Source organism: Myripristis murdjan, chromosome 10, assembly GCF_902150065.1.
Source record: "Myripristis murdjan chromosome 10, fMyrMur1.1, whole genome shotgun sequence".
Classification (NCBI taxonomy): Eukaryota; Metazoa; Chordata; class Actinopteri; order Holocentriformes; family Holocentridae; genus Myripristis; species Myripristis murdjan.
The window spans coordinates 7,695,329-7,712,666 of record NC_043989.1 but is presented as its reverse complement, the minus strand read 5'-3'; the positions used below and the strand labels follow the sequence as shown (position 1 = coordinate 7,712,666).

The 17,338-nt window shown below is 40.2% G+C and overlaps 1 protein-coding gene across 2 annotated transcripts in view; it reads right to left on the bottom strand.

The window, feature by feature from the left end:
- The window catches only part of fstl5 (follistatin-like 5), a 157,779-nt gene that overhangs the window by 62,762 nt on the left and 77,679 nt on the right, over positions 1–17,338 (bottom strand). For both annotated transcript variants that reach the window (XM_030061750.1, XM_030061751.1), the window contains exons 5-6: positions 14,150–14,346; positions 6,951–7,071 (exon numbers count right to left, since the gene is read on the bottom strand). In XM_030061750.1, the coding sequence (XP_029917610.1) occupies positions 6,951–7,071; positions 14,150–14,346 (318 nt within the window). The remainder of the gene's footprint in view (positions 1–6,950; positions 7,072–14,149; positions 14,347–17,338) is intronic.

The window sequence follows — 17,338 nt, the reverse complement described above, 5'->3', positions numbered from 1 at the left end:
CTCTGTATACAAGAGCCACAATATTTAACTCAAATCCAAATGCTTGCCAGTATTGCCAGTATCACTCCTATCGTGCAAAATTGTGAAGTGACTTAGTGTCATTTTGCATAAATTAATAGCTCAGAGTTATCTTATCCAGGCAAATGGGATTGACTCCACCTTCTCATGACCTTGATAAAATGATACAACTTCGATAATGGATAAGCAATCAAAAGCCGTGTGTGCTAAATGTGTGCAAAATGTGTGCTTTGTCTGAGTTGGATAAAAGAAAGCTATGCACGAAGATAAACATCACCTTTGAGTTAGTTACAAAGTACAATTTTCCATAATGAGTTTAAGTTCAAGAGGGAAGAACAATTCTCCCGTGGGAATTGTTGAGACAAAATTGGCCATTGTACTTGTACTTCAATTGAGGATCATTCAGAACCAAAAAAAAAAAAAAAAAAAAAAAAGAGAGAGAGAAAGAGTGAGAGATTCAACTTCTTTTAAATCTCTCTAATACATTCTGTGGGTAGAAAAATCACAGGTTGGAAAATGAGCCATGTATTATGAAACCATTTTAACACCACTTCTTGAAGCCTGTGAGCGGAATGCTCAGCAGGGGTTTTGACAAGTGAAAGCCTGAGTATCCATTAATTGTCGCTGAGCCATGAGCGCTGAATAACAGCAAACTTGCCTTAATGGAAGTAGCCTTCCCCAGAGGAGGCCAGCCTGTTGGTTTGGAAGTCTAATTATGATCTGCGCAGAAGTGGAGAGTGTAAGTCAACTCATTTTTTGTGCTCGGCAAACGTCTGCCAATCCGGGGATTAAGAAACCCTTGGACACCCATAAGATTGGAGTTTGCTTTACGTAATGACCAGAACTATATCTCAGAACAAGCTTTTTCTCTCTAGATGTTGAAAGTGTTACATATTCACATTATGGAAAAAGAGAACTGCACACTATATAGATGAAAAGAAAATTGCTACTAGACATGGAGAGAAAAACTTCAGTGTCCCCGTAGCCCCACCATCCATTCATCCATCCATCTATTTTCCATACCTGCTTATCCTCAGTCAGGTTCACAGGGACTTGGGGCTTATCTCAATATGCACTGGCCAGTCAATCACAGAGCTAACAAACAGACAAAACACACTCACACACATTCACACCTGTGTGCAATTTAGAGTCTTGTTAACTGACTGGTCTTTTCATTGTAGAGGAAACACAGGTAAACACAGGGAGAGCACTCAAACCACACAGAAAAGACCAGAGAATTTGAACCTACTGTCTTTTTTCCATGACGCCACAGCGCTTACAATTTCACCACCGTGCTAACAACCGAGCCACCATGCTACCCTCCATCACTGCCCAAAAAGGAAATAATTCCAGTAGCTTTTGATCGATATGAATTTGCGGATATATTGACCAATATTTGATCCAATATAATGGATACTACTGCCTATCTCTGTCCTACGCTACATTAAAAGCTGTAATCTGCCAAGTCTCCCTGTCATTGAATTGAAAAGGTTCTGTAACGGTCAGAAATACGCCCACACAGACCATTAGTTACTTGCAGGTTACATGACTGTGAAGCGCTAATTGTTTTCACTGAAAACAGAACTGAGCGAGATGTGTTGAGTTCTAGACCTTTCCGTGTCCCGACCAATATTTGTGGTTACAAATTAGTGCATGTTATGTTATTACATGATTCTATTCATGCTTGTTTTGATAATGTAGGCTAGTGCCGTAGAGACCAGGCATGGTGAACAAGTATAATTTATTAAACAAGTACATGTGAACATCCCAATTAACATTACATGGTTTGGTTCTTTTTCTTATAGACTATTAGGCTCATTAGGCTATTAAGATGAACACGGTCAAACTCATTACAGCATGGTGGCTGCTGCTAACCCAAAAAGAATTTCATTAGCCTGATCTTAATGCTCTTTCAAAAGCTTTTCTGGACTGACAGGTAGGTCTCTGGGTTACAACACCTTACATTTGTATTATTTGCTATGAAAATGAAAAAAAAAATGAATAAGAGATTGAATATTAGTACAAAATAACAGCTTTCACCAGCCTCAGTATAGAAATGTCATTCTCAGCCTTCACAAGCCGGTATCGCTCAAAACCTACCTTCAAGTACTGCAATCTGCATAAGGCCTGCATCCACGACAAAAATATGATAGGATCATATTGCAATCAATCTTTGTTTCCCACCAGTCTCTCAGGAGCCTAATGGGCAGTCCACGGCTTCCAGCCTCAGCAGAAATCAAAGTGCTGCATCTCCTGGCTGTGTGTTCTGTCAGGGGGGTGTCAAGGTTCAGATCAATACCTTGGCCCCTGAGAAACAACAAGCGGCTGGTGGTGGTAATGTAGTGGTGAGGGGGGTTGGGGGTTACCAACCACCGGCTACCTGCTGCAGAGCACTTCACACAGATTAAGTGCTGTACCCAGCAGAAAAGTGCATATAGGGTAATTACTGTATCTGCCATGGTGAATTATGTGCACAGAAACATCCACTTTACATTGCTAGATATTTGACATCCTATACAGTTACACATTGCATTGAAAATAACTAAGCAAAGAGTGTGTGTGTGGAGGTGGATGGGGTAACCACTGTATTCATTATGGCGTGGTATGACTCCAGTAGGGTAACAAGAATGCTTAAATATGCAGAGTGCTAACTGCTGTAAAAGTAACACTGTTTACTGTGTGATTTTTGTGCCTCTGCTCCATCCCCAAGAGAAGCAATTGTTTTGAAAAAAATTTTTTTTTCTCTCCTTTGAGCTGTTGGAAATTACAAGAAATTGTCTGATAATTGGGGAGTTGAGAGGGATTAGAGTTTTTCTTTATAATATGCTTATTTGGTTGTGCTGTGTATAGTCTGCAGTCAGTACTAATGCAAAAACATGCATGACTGCATGAGAGAGATCTATCGCTGCTGGTACCGTTTCTGTTAGAGAGCAGAACTACCTATGATACTAAAGCATATATTGGGTGACTACTATATGTGCAAAAGTGTGTGGGGTAACTACTGTTCCTCATGCAGTACATTTCAAAAAATAATTTTCCCAGTGCCATGCTATTGTATACATTAGAGTTCAGTGCGGGGTCACTGCTGTGCCTTGGTTTCCTGCTATGCATTATAAAAGGGTTGCAAAGCTACGGATTTCTATCTTGATATTGCATGTTGTTGATGCTAACGTCTGACAAAGTAGACAGTGTCATCGGTGTTATCACAGTGCCATCAGCTAAACTGTACTGCAGCATTCTCCAACCAAGGGTTAATGAGACTTTTTATGATAGATGACACCTTATCTGTCTACCCATAATGCACTGGGCCATCATTCACCAAATTATTCAAGGATGACAATGGGCTTACTATCGGTAGCGTGGCAGACATCATTCATATCTGTAACATCATCTAATTAAAAGACATCACTTCTGCCAGACAGTTTCCTTACTGCTAGCTGAGGCAAATTGATTCTCCCCCCCACTCTATGCAAGGAAGGAATGAATAATGCATAGACATTAAAGTCTTATCTCTAGTCCTGACAAACAACGTTGCCATGCTTTGAATATTCCACAAAGGTGTGCAAGGGTCCATATTAGCAGAGGAGTCGGACAGGTGCCGTTTTCATGGGGAGTCATTCTGCATTTACTGCTGTTCGTCTCAAAACTGCACCATAATCCCGGACACAGTGGATCAACGGATTTACTTTATGACGGTGCTCAGTTTACGACAGTGCTTAAGGTATTTGCATAGATTTTTATAGCTGCCTTTCAGAGATTATGCCGCCTATGAACTGAAAAAGTATAACTCTGCAATGAACTTTCGCCTCAGGAACTATGACCAAGCTCCACAAGGCTCCGAACTTATTCTACGTATTTCCATTCTATGCAGTACCACTATATATTGGTATGTTGTTCTATTGTACCACTGGCTGCTCAATTATGGCTGCGGCCTACTGCACAGTATGCTGGATGAATGCACATAATGATAGAGTGATTTTGTATATGTGTAGAGTCATGAATACTCCGCTGTTTATTGCATGTCCTGGACTATCTCCCTGCCCTGAATGTAAGGTTTGATTGCTTCACTGTGTACTTGTCAAAATGTTCCTTTTACTCCTGAACTGAATTACTGAATTACCACTGAACATACTCAAAATAATCTGATTTTTAAGATGTACGAAATGCATTCTGTTAAGGAGTCTGCACTGGACAAGAGAGATAATAAAAACAATGTGACATTTTAAAAAAAAAAAATGTAAAAAAAATAAATGAATTTCAGTGAGATAAACATGGTTTTTAAACAAATTACTCCTTGTTTTCAGTGTTTAGTTTTTGCCAAATGCCTACCCTGTAAATCACATTCGCAATATGCATATTCAGTCCTGTGACTGCAGTTAAATTATGCGCTGTCAGATGTAATCACATTAAGTGAACGGCTGTACACTGATCAGGTCAGATGAAATGATGTAGCTATAACTATGATCTTTATGTGGAAGACTACCAGCGCTGGAAAATTGGAGCAGGCTTAAAATACCCAGAAAAAGCTGACAGACTTGTCATTTTCAGTCAATCCAATAACACAAAAAATAATTATGTTTGCAATGAAAAGTTTTCCTGCTCATGCAAATCTGGTAAATGATGTTTTCATTATGGACATAAGGGACGGGTGCATACAAGGGAACTCTAGGCCATTTCATCTCTTCAGCTGAAAGCCCTGGGTTTAAATGCCATGTTGGCCTTGATCCACCTTGCTGAAGTGTCAGCGAGACACTGAATCCCTACCAGCTCCATGCACGGCTGCTTTTCTCTAGCTGATATTGCTCTGAGAACAAAAGGCAAATTATCTTATATGGATCGGTAAAGTACTTATTTCTTTGTAATACTATAGAATATTTGCTAAACAAAAGATTCGCCTGCTGACCTCAATCTCCACACTGCGAGTGGCGCTGTGTAAATTATCAGTCAAGCCCTGCCCTGTGTAGGTTAACTTGATGTAATGGTGTTTTGATAAATCCATGCCTTACTGTTTTTAATGGGTCAGCTCTTTCATCCCGTGCCCATATAATTTGCCTGTGTGAGATGAATAAAGTCCTGTTGGACTGAAATATCCGATACATTTGTTGGTCTCCTGAGGCAATATCAGTCATTCTTTTTTAACTCATAGCCATAGTGAGCAGATATCTCGCAACTACAGAAGCACTTGCAAATGTGAGATATCCTGTCAAGATGACTCCAGCTGAGAACTACACTGACCCCCAAGTGTGTAAAACACTCTTATCTGAATATGACTTTACGAGAAAAGAGGGAAGAATAACTAAGCACCTCAAGACTTATGCACAAAATTGTTGAGTCAAGCTGGGTTGTTGCCAGAGAGGTGTTAAAAATCCCATCAGTGCTTGGCTCAATCTGTAGAAATGTGGTCGCTGAATACACCAGCCACAACAATTCATTAAATGTGATGAAATGGCTTATGCATTCACAGTCATTTATTTATTTGGTCGGCTCTCCATTCTTGCTAAAGACCAAAAATATTCAGAGGGAGCACGTAAGGCTAGGATGAAAATGAAAGAGAGAGAGAGAGAGAGAGTAAGACAGGTTAAAAGAAACTCTGTCACAGGGGGAGAGATTTAGTCACATAAAATATCCCATTTCTGTGTGAGGAGTTAAGGCTGAAGGAGCTGCAAAAAAGACCTGAGAAGTGAGGAGGAAGTAACCGGAGTTAGTGCAACTCAACTCTTCAAGGAAACGCAGCTCTCCCCAGATTGGCTGGGGTTCCTTTCTTGCTGTGACTTGCCAGAAGGGGTTTGCTCCCACACATTCACACATGATGTGGAGAAAAGAAGACAAGACGAGACTCCTTCACTTTGCCATTTGCTCTCGTGACTTTTTTTTTCTTTCTCTTTTTTTTTGTCTGCTCTAAAAATGCTTTATATACAAAAGGCTGATGAGATGGAGGTTGATTATGAATTCTCCCCCATTGCTGGATGTGTCAAGACAGCCAAATGTCAGAGGATATTCTGTCAGAGGATATTGAGCTGACTGAAAATGTCAGACAGGGAGGAATCATGAAAGAGAGCAAGAGGAGGGAACAAAAGGAGGAAACTGGTGCACATGTGTTAGTGTTACTCAGATAGGGCACAGCACCTGTCATCATTATGTTGCCAAATGAATGGGGCTTTGGTTTGAAGCTATCTCAGTATTTGCCTCATGACCTGATTCATTTGGCACAGACTTCACATTCAAACCCTTGTTTATCCACCAACCCCCAGTGGACCAAACTTTTCGGGACCTACAACGCAGTTGGCAACGGTCTTGAGTTCTCAATAAACCTTTGGCCAGATATCAAAGTCAAACACTATGCCAAGTTCACCATCGGTGCAACTCTGTAATAGTTCTTGGTTTCAAAGAAATCAACAGATTGGGGGTTCAGATGTTAAGGACGAGCGAGTTGCTCTCCAAATTCCAAAGTTATATGCAATCTAAACTTAATTAGATGTCATTTACTTTTATGGAGCCCATAAGGTTCATACGTTTATGGCAGAAATGGCCTACACTTCTTGCTATTAAAACGATATGCTGGAAGGAGAGAAAGCATGAGCATTTATTACAACAGAGGCATCAGTGGAATGCAAGGATGGAGAGTATATATGGAAATAAATATGTCAACCTAAGCATGGTGTTTAGTCAAATAATGTGCACAGTAGGCTTCAATAAGGTATTCACTGAGGCTCAGCGAAAGTACAGAATTGGGCAATTCCTTTGTAACTAGTGTTTACGCTCCATGTTGTCTTGGTCCAAAGAAAATAACACGTAAATGTTAGTAGTTTGACAGTGTACAGACAACAGTACAGTTTGTGCTTCATCACGGCCGCTGTGTTGGAGAGAGCAGGTGCTCTTAGTGACACAAGGTCTTTTGCAGAAACCGCAGAAAACTTGAACATTAAACTCACCGAAAGCTGTGTAAAACTCCTCTTTTGTCAGGCGCTCATCGTCGTTGACATCGCTGTACTTGAGGAGGTCGAACAGGGTGCACTCGGACATGTCCTTGGACAGGCCTTCTTGCTTGATGACCTTCAACGTGAGAATGCATTAATGTTGAGTCAGGAGGGGGTAGAGAGACAGTCCTTTCTGTTCTGGCTGTGTTCAGTTTTCCTAACTTGTCTAACTTTGCCTCACTTGAGAGTTTGTATCCAAAGAGGATGCAGAAGATGCCATCGACAGAAAATATATTGCTTGTGCATTTGCTGTTTATTTTCAGCATCCTGACGCATGTGCTCATTGAAACTTGCACATGTCTTCAAGAAGGGCAATCATTATGTTAATGATAACTATTTATAAAGCACTTATGAAAGAACTGTGAAATAAAAGGAGCAAAACAACAAAACCATATTGGAGCTAAGACTTTCACTGCCACTGACTTCAACAGTAGAAAAATATATATAAAATAAATTTTGTAGTAACTAAAACAATATAAAATGCCAATTTTTTTTTTTTTTTTTTTTTTTCAAAACTGTGTGCCTCAGTTGGAGCTAGTGTTGTCATAAAACATTTTGAGCGTTGAAACTGTTTGGTGTGTGCCGCATGAAAAGAAACAAAGCTGTAACTCATCCTCAGATGCAGTAAAAGTCTCTGTTTAAACAATACTGTAGAAATGAATGAGCCACAGGAAAAGCAAATATAATAACAGTAAACTTTGTTTGTACAGCACAATTCAAAACAGACACGCAGAGCTTTCTAAGTTCTGGGCTGAGCGTGAATCAGAGGCAAGTTGTGCAAACCTGCACTGCATCAGCTTCCATTTTTCTGTGAGGCGAGAGCGCAGCCTCGTTGGAATTTTGTCACAATAAATGGCGAAAAGGCCGCAAACACGCAGGCTGTTATCACCATCCTGCTGGAACATGATCCGTTGCAACACCCTGTACCTGGCCCTGGCAGTTAAACATCCATCATAGTAGATCAGCTGTCAGAAAGCTGATCACAAGGGACGGCTTTATACATCATGTCTCATTCCTTGGATCAGTGCATTTCCTTTCCCGGATGACTTGCCCAAAATTTGGAAGTCACTTATAATGGCGTATCTGTACAGCCTATCCCAAAAACATGAAAACTGTTACACCAAAAAGAAAAAGAAAAAAAAAAAAAAAATCACTGACAGTTGTATATTTGGTATCTTAATTTGTTTTATTTCATCCCTTTTTCTTATCTCAGTGTTTTATCATTTAATTCTTATGTGCCGAAATTAAAAATAGACCAAGACGTTTAAAATACTTAAAATTTTGGGCGTAACAGGACATACCACAGTGTCCTGTGTTTGATTTCAAGCATTGCTGCATGTCATCCCCTCTCTCTCCTCTGCATTTCTTGTCTTGCTCTACTATTGCTATCGAATAAAGCAGAAATGCCAAAAAAAAAAAAAAAAAAAAAAAAAAAAAAATCGTATATATCTAATAGTAACATCAAGTGCCTAAAGTTTGTAGCATACAGTGAATTCTTAATACTTGCTTGAGTTTTCGCAGTGCAAAACCCGTGGAAATTCAAAAATGATCCTGACGCCTCGGTCCCCCACTGCTGCCTAATTTTTGATTCAGGGTAATGTAGGTGGCCTTTGACTTTGAGAGATATAGAAATGGTCTTTGAATCCCAGGCTTTGATCCTTAAGCTCTAATTCTTAAATGTTTCATGACAAGACCATATTCACCACATCCAACGTTCCCACTCCTCCGGTTACTTTAGATTCTTACAGTCACTCTCCTGCGCTGAGTGGTTATTCGACTGGCTTAAAAAGAGAGGGCCACGGACGGATGCGCTCGCTGGCTTTCACTGGACCCTTTGAGCTAAATGAACTGAGACACATCATCAATGCAAAAAACAGCTGTAACGTTTGTTTAGAATGCAGCTTCTGCCTCTGTCAAATCAACGCTTCATTTACACAGGCAATGGAAAATCGGCTGGTCAGTCAGATAGAACACGTATCTCACAATTAAGAGTTACAGTATGTGGATGAAGCCGGTGTTGTATATGTGGCTCCCGGCTGTTTTCACCGCTTTCAAAGTAAACACTACAGTATACCTCCTTTAAAGTCAACAAATTCAAGCCAATCAGAGGAATGTATGCAAAAAAAAAAAAAAAAAAAAAAAATTCATGCTGAGACCAAACGCACCAAGGAAATATGAGAAGTCAGCTACACCATTGGCTAGCACAGCATGACATCCAGTCATATTGCACTGGCTTTTTAAATTCATGTATTTTTACATTTATTCATTAATGCACAAATCATATACTAGAAGAGATTTTTCTTTTTGATGGGTGCCAAATTAATCCAATACGTGATGTCTACGAAATACCACAACATAAACATATCAGACCAAGCACCTGGTACATTAAATATTAAACTCTCATTATCCCGAGGCAAATACATGTGGCGTTTCGACCCTGGGTTGCTTGTGGATAAAGACTTCTGCTCCTACACGCCAGCAAAAGTCAGAGATTTCTTTGAGATGCACGACTCTGCTGATGTCACATAGTTCAACTTATGGGAGACATTTGAAGAAGTGACATGCGGACATAAGGGGATGTAAAGCCTCGCTGAAGAAGAAACGAAAAAATGCTTATGTGAAACAGATCTAGACATATTTACAGTATATAGATGTGTAATGATATACTTAAAGTGAAATATGAATATAACACTATTAATTCAGGTTGAATTAAAAAATGTACTAATGAAAATGAAACTAAAAATGCTTTTTTGAGCTGGTTGATCAGCCACAAATGGCCAGTCAACTTACAGGAGCACAAGCTAGCAGAGACACACATAAATCCATAAACACATAAATTAATGTTTGGCAGAGTTTCACAAGGATGTTTATACCTCCTGAGTAAAATGCCAGTTCTACCAACATATTTACCTCTCTAGACTCCACAAGACTTTCTATACTTGTTGATAAAGTGAGATCTGAATGAAGCGCAGACATCACCTCTGCTAAAAGAAAAACTGCTGTCAGCTCCTTCTCTCATGGCACAGTGGTGGGGCCTGATGGGTTTGGGCCAGAGTCGGCTCAGGGCAACCGGATGCCTACAAGAGGAAACTTTGGGCCACAAAGCGTGAATTCAAATGCGAGCAGGAGCTTGGCTGGTCACAAGTGAATCTCTCTCTCTCTCTTCCTCTCTCTCCCTCTGTGTGTGTGGTGTCTCTCTCTATTCCTCCTCCCACTCTGTCAGTGTAGACACAACTGTCAAATGTGTGAAATAAGTACATAATTTAATGATTGAGTATGCATGGTTGCATGCATGGTTTCTGCGAGGGGAAAAAAAATCAGGGGAAATGAAACTCTGGGACAACAGCGGGAGAGCGGCAGGCAAGTTAAGAAAGGTTGGCAAGCATGGAAGGCATTTTTGACCAACTATAGTGTATTTTCAGTCTGTTTTCATGTGAAATTTGCTCTTGGCACAGAGAGAAAATGGATGCTAAAACTGGTACTCCAGCTCATGAGTCTCCCCCGGAGCTCCGAGTTGTGGCACGTCCAGTTTGAACAGTCCAACTGGTTAACATGGGCGCCAAAAGGAAGCCGGCAGCGCTTCCACATCCGGCCCAAACCAGCCGTTATACTGATCAAATCCTAACCATAAACAGCAAAGGCGTTTTGTTTTCCGTCATTTATAGGTGTTATGTCGGCATTTGAACTGAGATCAGAGAAACCAGAGCTCAGAAGTGATCCCCAAGTGTCTGACTTGTAATTTTAAATTGGATGACAATTCAGTTCACAAGTTCTCAAGTGAAGCTCATTTTTAACAAGTTCAGAGTTGGAGTGAACACAGCACAAGCGCAGCTTTTTCTGCCAATCTAAAAAAAAGTTCCGACTTATGTTTCTTTCCTCTCCCCCTCCTGTTCCTTCATTCATGGCTTCATTTTCTCCCTCTACATTCTTTTGTGTCTACTACGTGATCATCCTCACACCGCAATGCATCGATTAGTCAAAAATCACATGCATTAACCAGTTGAATGTTGAGGGGTGCAGCACAGAGCAGGAGTGCATGGCTCTTGTCGATTGATTTACATCGCTTTTGATCTTTAACACGAGAATGGCCAAGCTGCTGTCGATTGACTGCACTTTTGAATTTCAGCACTGAAATATCTCAGCTTTAAAGATGTTCCTTCATGTCTCTCCCAAGAACCACTTTCTTGCATAAGCTATAAGTTGTAAGATTTTAAGTTAAGCAAGGAAATAATAAATATTTACTCTGTTCATATTTATAGCCTGCTCGTAAAACCGTAACATTCATTGGACTTGGATTTGGACAAGACTGAGGTGCTCCTGAACAGAGTCCTAGTTCTGATACTGTATCACACCCATAGTTGGCTCAGGTACAGGTACAATATGTTGTTTTTGTGGTGTAATGAATGCAATGTAACTGATAAGTTAAGGTTAAAAGGTACGGATTTGGGAGCATTACTGTTAATAAGACAGTGAGAATGTATGTTTGGAGCTAAAAGCTGCATTGGAGATTGGAATGCAGACCAGCTAGAATCAGCCACAACACAATTACACTGAATGTGGACCATAATTTAGAGCTGAGTCTGCATGAATCTCATTTCATGGGTCTGCTGGTCCGGCAAATTACAACATAATTGTACCATGGTTGATTCTACATGGTCCGCATTGCAATCTTAATGAATGTACCTTTAAACCAATGTTAGGAACAAATGAGATTATACTTAGAGAGTAGTCTGATAATTGTTGGCAAATTATGTTGATTTATGTAGGGTCAGTCTCCTGTGACTGGTTGGAGAATGAAGAAAGATTTTTGAGAGTCAAGCGTCAGGCGGGAAGAAATGACCAAAAAGTAAAAAAAAAAAAAAAAAAAAAAAAAAAAAAAGCGATCTTGGAGTTATTTATAGATGCAATAACTGACCATTCAAGTATGCAACAATTTGTGCAGAGGAAAAGTTTGTGGCCGAAACTCAACAAAGGTTTATGCAGGGAAAAGTGTGTGCTATATGACCAAAATCAGATTGCCACGCTTTTCCCTGAATGCACACAGTGGAAAGCATGACTAACAGCACCGGTCAAAAAAATTAAACCTCTTTGAGACTGTCACGCTCATGCATGGGTCATTATGTTGCGCACATAATTATTATTTAAGGGGTCAAATCATGCAAATCAAGGCTGTGCCCATTTCATTTCCTTATTTGAAATTTTGGTCTGGCTATAGGCCTGAAATGAGATGCAAAAAAAATATTGCCCTCATAATGGAAATTTAGTGAAGCCAGACCTTTATTACATCTGGAACTTTATCAATCACAGCTCACATCCTTTAGAGAGAAACGGAAATTGTATTTTCGGGGCCATAAATTACTCATAGATTTTATTCTGAAATGCTACAGTCAAAACAATTAATGTGCAAACATAAAAACTCAATAAAGACGAAATCCATAATTACAATTAGGTGCCCCATAGTCGAGGCATTGTCAACCCACTACCAGCTTTGCTTATTAAGTGATTTATTAGATAAACTGATGAAACTATTTGACTCTGTGAATTACTGTGTGAGCTTTCAGTTCACATGCAAACAACATATGGCTGTTTAAAGTTTCTTTTAATTTGTTTTTAGGTTGCAAATGCATTTGTGATGTTTCAAGTCACTGCGGCAAAACATTTACAAGTTTTATACAGAACATTTGTCCTGTTTGGGATATTACTGGAGGATTAAAAGTGCATTCGTCCTCTTGCTTTTTGGATTCAACTGTAAACTCCATTCACCTCCGAGCAACTTACAGTTCATTGATATTTTATTTCGTGAGTATCCCAGTAATGCTCCATCTTTCCTGGGAGAATTTGTCTCGTGTCGTTTGCGTTGTATGGAATGTGCCAACATTCCCATATGTGTCAAGGATAAAAAGGGGAAGAGGGCTAAAAGCAGCCCTTGAGGAACCCCGGAAAAGAGCTTCTCCATCTGGATGTTAATTATTAGTGACCAGCTTGTGGCATTCAAACACCTGGGGAGACGTAGACTAGTAGCGCTTGGCTTGAAATAGAATAGATGGCTCCGAGCACCACCGAGAGGTTTGGAAATCTGCCTAGAGTAATATTTAATAAGTTTAAAGGGCATATTCAAATTCATATTCAGAGCATATTGACAGCATTATTCCAAGAAATACAGCACAACATGGTTTGTTGGTTATGCATTTCACTTGCTAAGCATTGATGTCTCCCGTGCTGGCGCAGGGGCACCGCTCTGCATGTAAAAATATGTAAATAATATGAAAATACTGCAAAACAATATCAATAGGTTTGAGAGGCATTTTTAGGATGCCTTGAAGTCAGAATTATGAAATCAAAACAAATGAATCAAAAGAGTGCCCCGCAAAAGAGGAGGGCAGAGACGAAGCTAACTAGCGTGGCCCATGGATGGAGTGAAGGAGCGGCGGGAAAACCGGTCGCAGAGGAGGAGACAGTAAAACCTGCTGGTGTTTTACTTATGGCCACAGGCGACAGTCTCTCATCAGCATCAGGCTCCTTTGGATCATGTTACTTTTTAAAAGATGTAAAGGCACAACAACATGGCATTTTGAGAGCGTCTGGCCTCCTTAAGTATCATTATTATTGCCGTTGCTGTCGATGTTTATTTATTTATTTATTTTTTTTTTTTGCAGGGGAATGTCACTTTATTTTCAGCCACTGCGATAAGGACACAACCTTCACACGCTCCACCATGTGAACCACCGGGGCGCCCCTTGCTTCGTTAATTTGATGTATCTGCTGTTGACACAGGTTGTTGCGGCGGGGATTAAAAAGAAGAGGCATCTTTCAAAAGCATAAACCAATAAGTGATTAATAATGGAGGAAAAGGCAATTTATTTGATAGGAGGGGCCTTATTGTTCAAAAATGTGGTGTTTCTGTTGGTTTATATTTTATATGACTGTTGTTTCAGCATGACATCACAGCTGAAGATAAAGTGATGATGTCGAGGGAATGGGATTTTGATATAAACGTTAAGAGGAGGAATAGGGACAGAAAAATGGCTGAAATGTTTGATTAAGATCAGATTATTGTATTTTTACTTTCCTTCACTGGATTAAGCGTGTGTTTTCTTTTTCAAATGTCATTTTTTTCTCATTTTGAACACTAATCCTGGGCTCTGTATTCTTACCTGAGAAAGCTCGCTGGCATCCACATGTCCGTTGTCATCCGCGTCAAAGCGCTTGAACATCATATCGACCAGTTGCTTCCTGGTGGCCATATTGTCCTTGTGGCGTCCGTAGATGTTAGAGCCCATGTATCTTTTCTCATGCAGATCCAGAATTTTGTTTTTCAGCCTGCGGTAGTCACTCAGTCTGCAGTTATCATCTGTGAAAGGAAGGAGGAGATGAATGCTCAGGAAGAGAGAGCATATTTACCATAAACAGACAGTAAGAACAGCTGGGAAACCATCAGAATGATGGGGTTTTGTTTGGATTACAGAAAATATCATTTATATGTTAACAAGATATCTAAAAACAGATACCTCTAAATGCCTAAATAAATCCCTGGTGAGGGAAACAGCACATGATTAAAGCATTGAACTTATGATTTCCTGTCAGTGGGAATTAAATTGGATAAAATGTTTCAAATCTCAGCCAATTAGTACCTGTAAAAACTAGAATCCCCATGAAGATTCACATTATTAAACAATGAGCTGCTGCTTACATACAGCAAGACCAAAATCTGAGCTTGTCTGTGATTGTGTGCATCACAAAAACAAATGGCAAGGATTATTTTCCCGAGGGGAGCGCGAACAATGACAATCTTGCAGCATTTCACTGCTGCACTGAAAAAGCCGCATCCCTGTCAACACAAAGCAAGTGACGAACAAATCCATCACACACAAGTGTCAAGCACTAACCCTGACAGCAACAGAAAACATGATGGCGTTGTATTTACAATCCGCCATCAAAGGCTGCAGATCAAAGGAGTCAAGTACATGAAAGGTTCGGCAGAGTAGAGTCGAGGCAAAGAGAAAATAATGACTAGAACTAGCGGTTGACACATGTCACATCAACTTCTCTTCGTTAGATCGGGAAGAGTTTCTCTCTTAATAATGGTTTTATTAGCTGATGTCAACCCAGCCCACAGGAGGAAAACTTTGTTGTTCGCTGAGATCTACTCCTGGATTCTCAGGGGAGAAAGGTGACATCTATGCCGCATTTTACAGTGCAATCACCTACTCAGGAGAAATATGGGAAAATAAATGTTGCGTGGCGTCTTCCGCGAGACAAATGAACTTTGTTGGGGTCAATCAGCTGAGAATGAGTTAGTGAGTGTTGTAATGAGATCTCCACACAGTAGAACTGGCTGCTCGCTCAGGGCTGATGACTAGTTTAGAAATATCAGAGCGACCCCCAAAACTGATGACATCTCTTTATTGGGTGCCTCGAATCTCATTTTTGTTTTGCAAATTTCTTCCAGCATTCCTTCGGCGAAACAACTTGAGCAATCAGCGAGTATTTAAATGAGGCGCTCAGTGTAGGCTTCCCCCAAACACTGCACCAGAGAACTCGGGGCATCCAGTGATGCTACTGAATCATTTTCATTTTCATCCCAATTCTGTGTGACCTTGTAATGTTTCAGACATCACAAGGACATTTTTCAGCCTCGCTGCAGTAAAAAGTGTTGTTTCTGAGAAAGTTTTTACATCTTTCCTCACTTTCTCCAAGGTGTAGACACCTACTCACTCACTCACTTAGTTACTGTAAACACGAAGAACTACTGTAAATGAATGACATCTGTTGGAGAGAAATTAGAAATGAATTAGACTTGAGAAAACTGGGATCTTGTTTCTTGAATGTCAACAGTGTCAGTAAGGTTACCTTGGAACATTAACTGGTTTCAAATATGTAGTTACCCTTTTAATAATATAATTAGTAATGTAACTATTTTGATTTATTCACCAAAGTAATGTAAGCTATTTCATTTGTTTACTTTTTTGTTTCCTTTCTAGCAAACTGTTTAAAACTGGCAATGAAGCTGAAAAATCCTACATACATATGTGTATAAAATTGAGAACCTGTCAATCTCTTAGCAAAACTTCAATATAATAAATAAATAAAAAATAGGATTGTTAGAATGTTTTGATGTTTGAGACAGAATGAAAGTGCCAAAACAAATCACGAATATGTTGATCACAAACAATGCACTGTTGGTTGGGGCGATGCGTACTCATTTGACTGGCAGGAGAGGGACGCTGAGAATTCAAACATGAGAGCCGATTTACAGGCTCGCTCAGAATTTCAGTGAATACTGACAAATGAAATGAGTGAGTCCAGACTAAATAGAGAGAGCAGCTGTCTGGTGTTAGCCAGGCTAGCCTTGTCGGTGCTGCGATGAAAGGTGTTCCTCCAAAGACTTTGCTGACCTCACTGCCTGGAAATCTGTGCACCTACACAGCTAAAATATGATAGGCAACAAAATGAATTGTGCATGGTACATACTTGCTCTTTGTACCGAAAAAAAAAAAAAAAGATATTTGCATGTAACCCCTTTGTAATCACCATTTCAATTAGTAACTGTAATCTTATTACAACATTTTTTCTCAACTGTAACTGATTGCAATCGCATTTATTTTGTCATTTAATTACACAGTGCTGTTACACGCAGCCCGTTACTTCCCAACCTTGTATATTAAGTCAGTCTCAGGTGTTCGATGTAGCACATGGCTTAAACATGGAATCTCCTCTTGCACTTGGTCTTGTGCTTTTTGAAAACTGATAACTCTGTGATAAATGCAGGAGTAATGAAACCCTTATACAGCCAGTTAGAGGGAAATAAACATAGGCAGAAAGGTTTGAAAGATGCCTTCACTTGTTTCAGCAGTTGTCTCTGCGAGAAGCAGACAAACTGAGTTGATGACAGATGTTAGAGCTGTAGGCTCAGTTAGCAGCGTTCTGGATCTAGCAGGGTGTGAACAACACCAGTGGCTGGTAAGCTTGTCTTCTCTAGCAGCCGCCTGACAGCAAACCAGCTATCAGCTCTATTCAGTACCAAAAGTGTAGCTGGCTGTTAAAATAGTGAAAGCAGGTGGTGTATTTTTAGGGATGGGAGCAAAAAAGTTAAATTCCTACCCTGGAAACTGCATCACCTGTTACCGAGCAGCCATTCGTGCTGCTGCACGCCGCACATCATGGGACAGGGTCTGTTTTGACAAGCATCAGTGCCAGAGAAGCTGCTGTGGTCACAAATGGCAGAATGAATAAAAGATAAATGGCTGCTGGCGTGCCCAAGGGATATGAAGGTCAGCGTCGTCAAAGGAGCAAACACTGGCAGACATGCACACACACACACATACGCACACCATGAAGGTGTG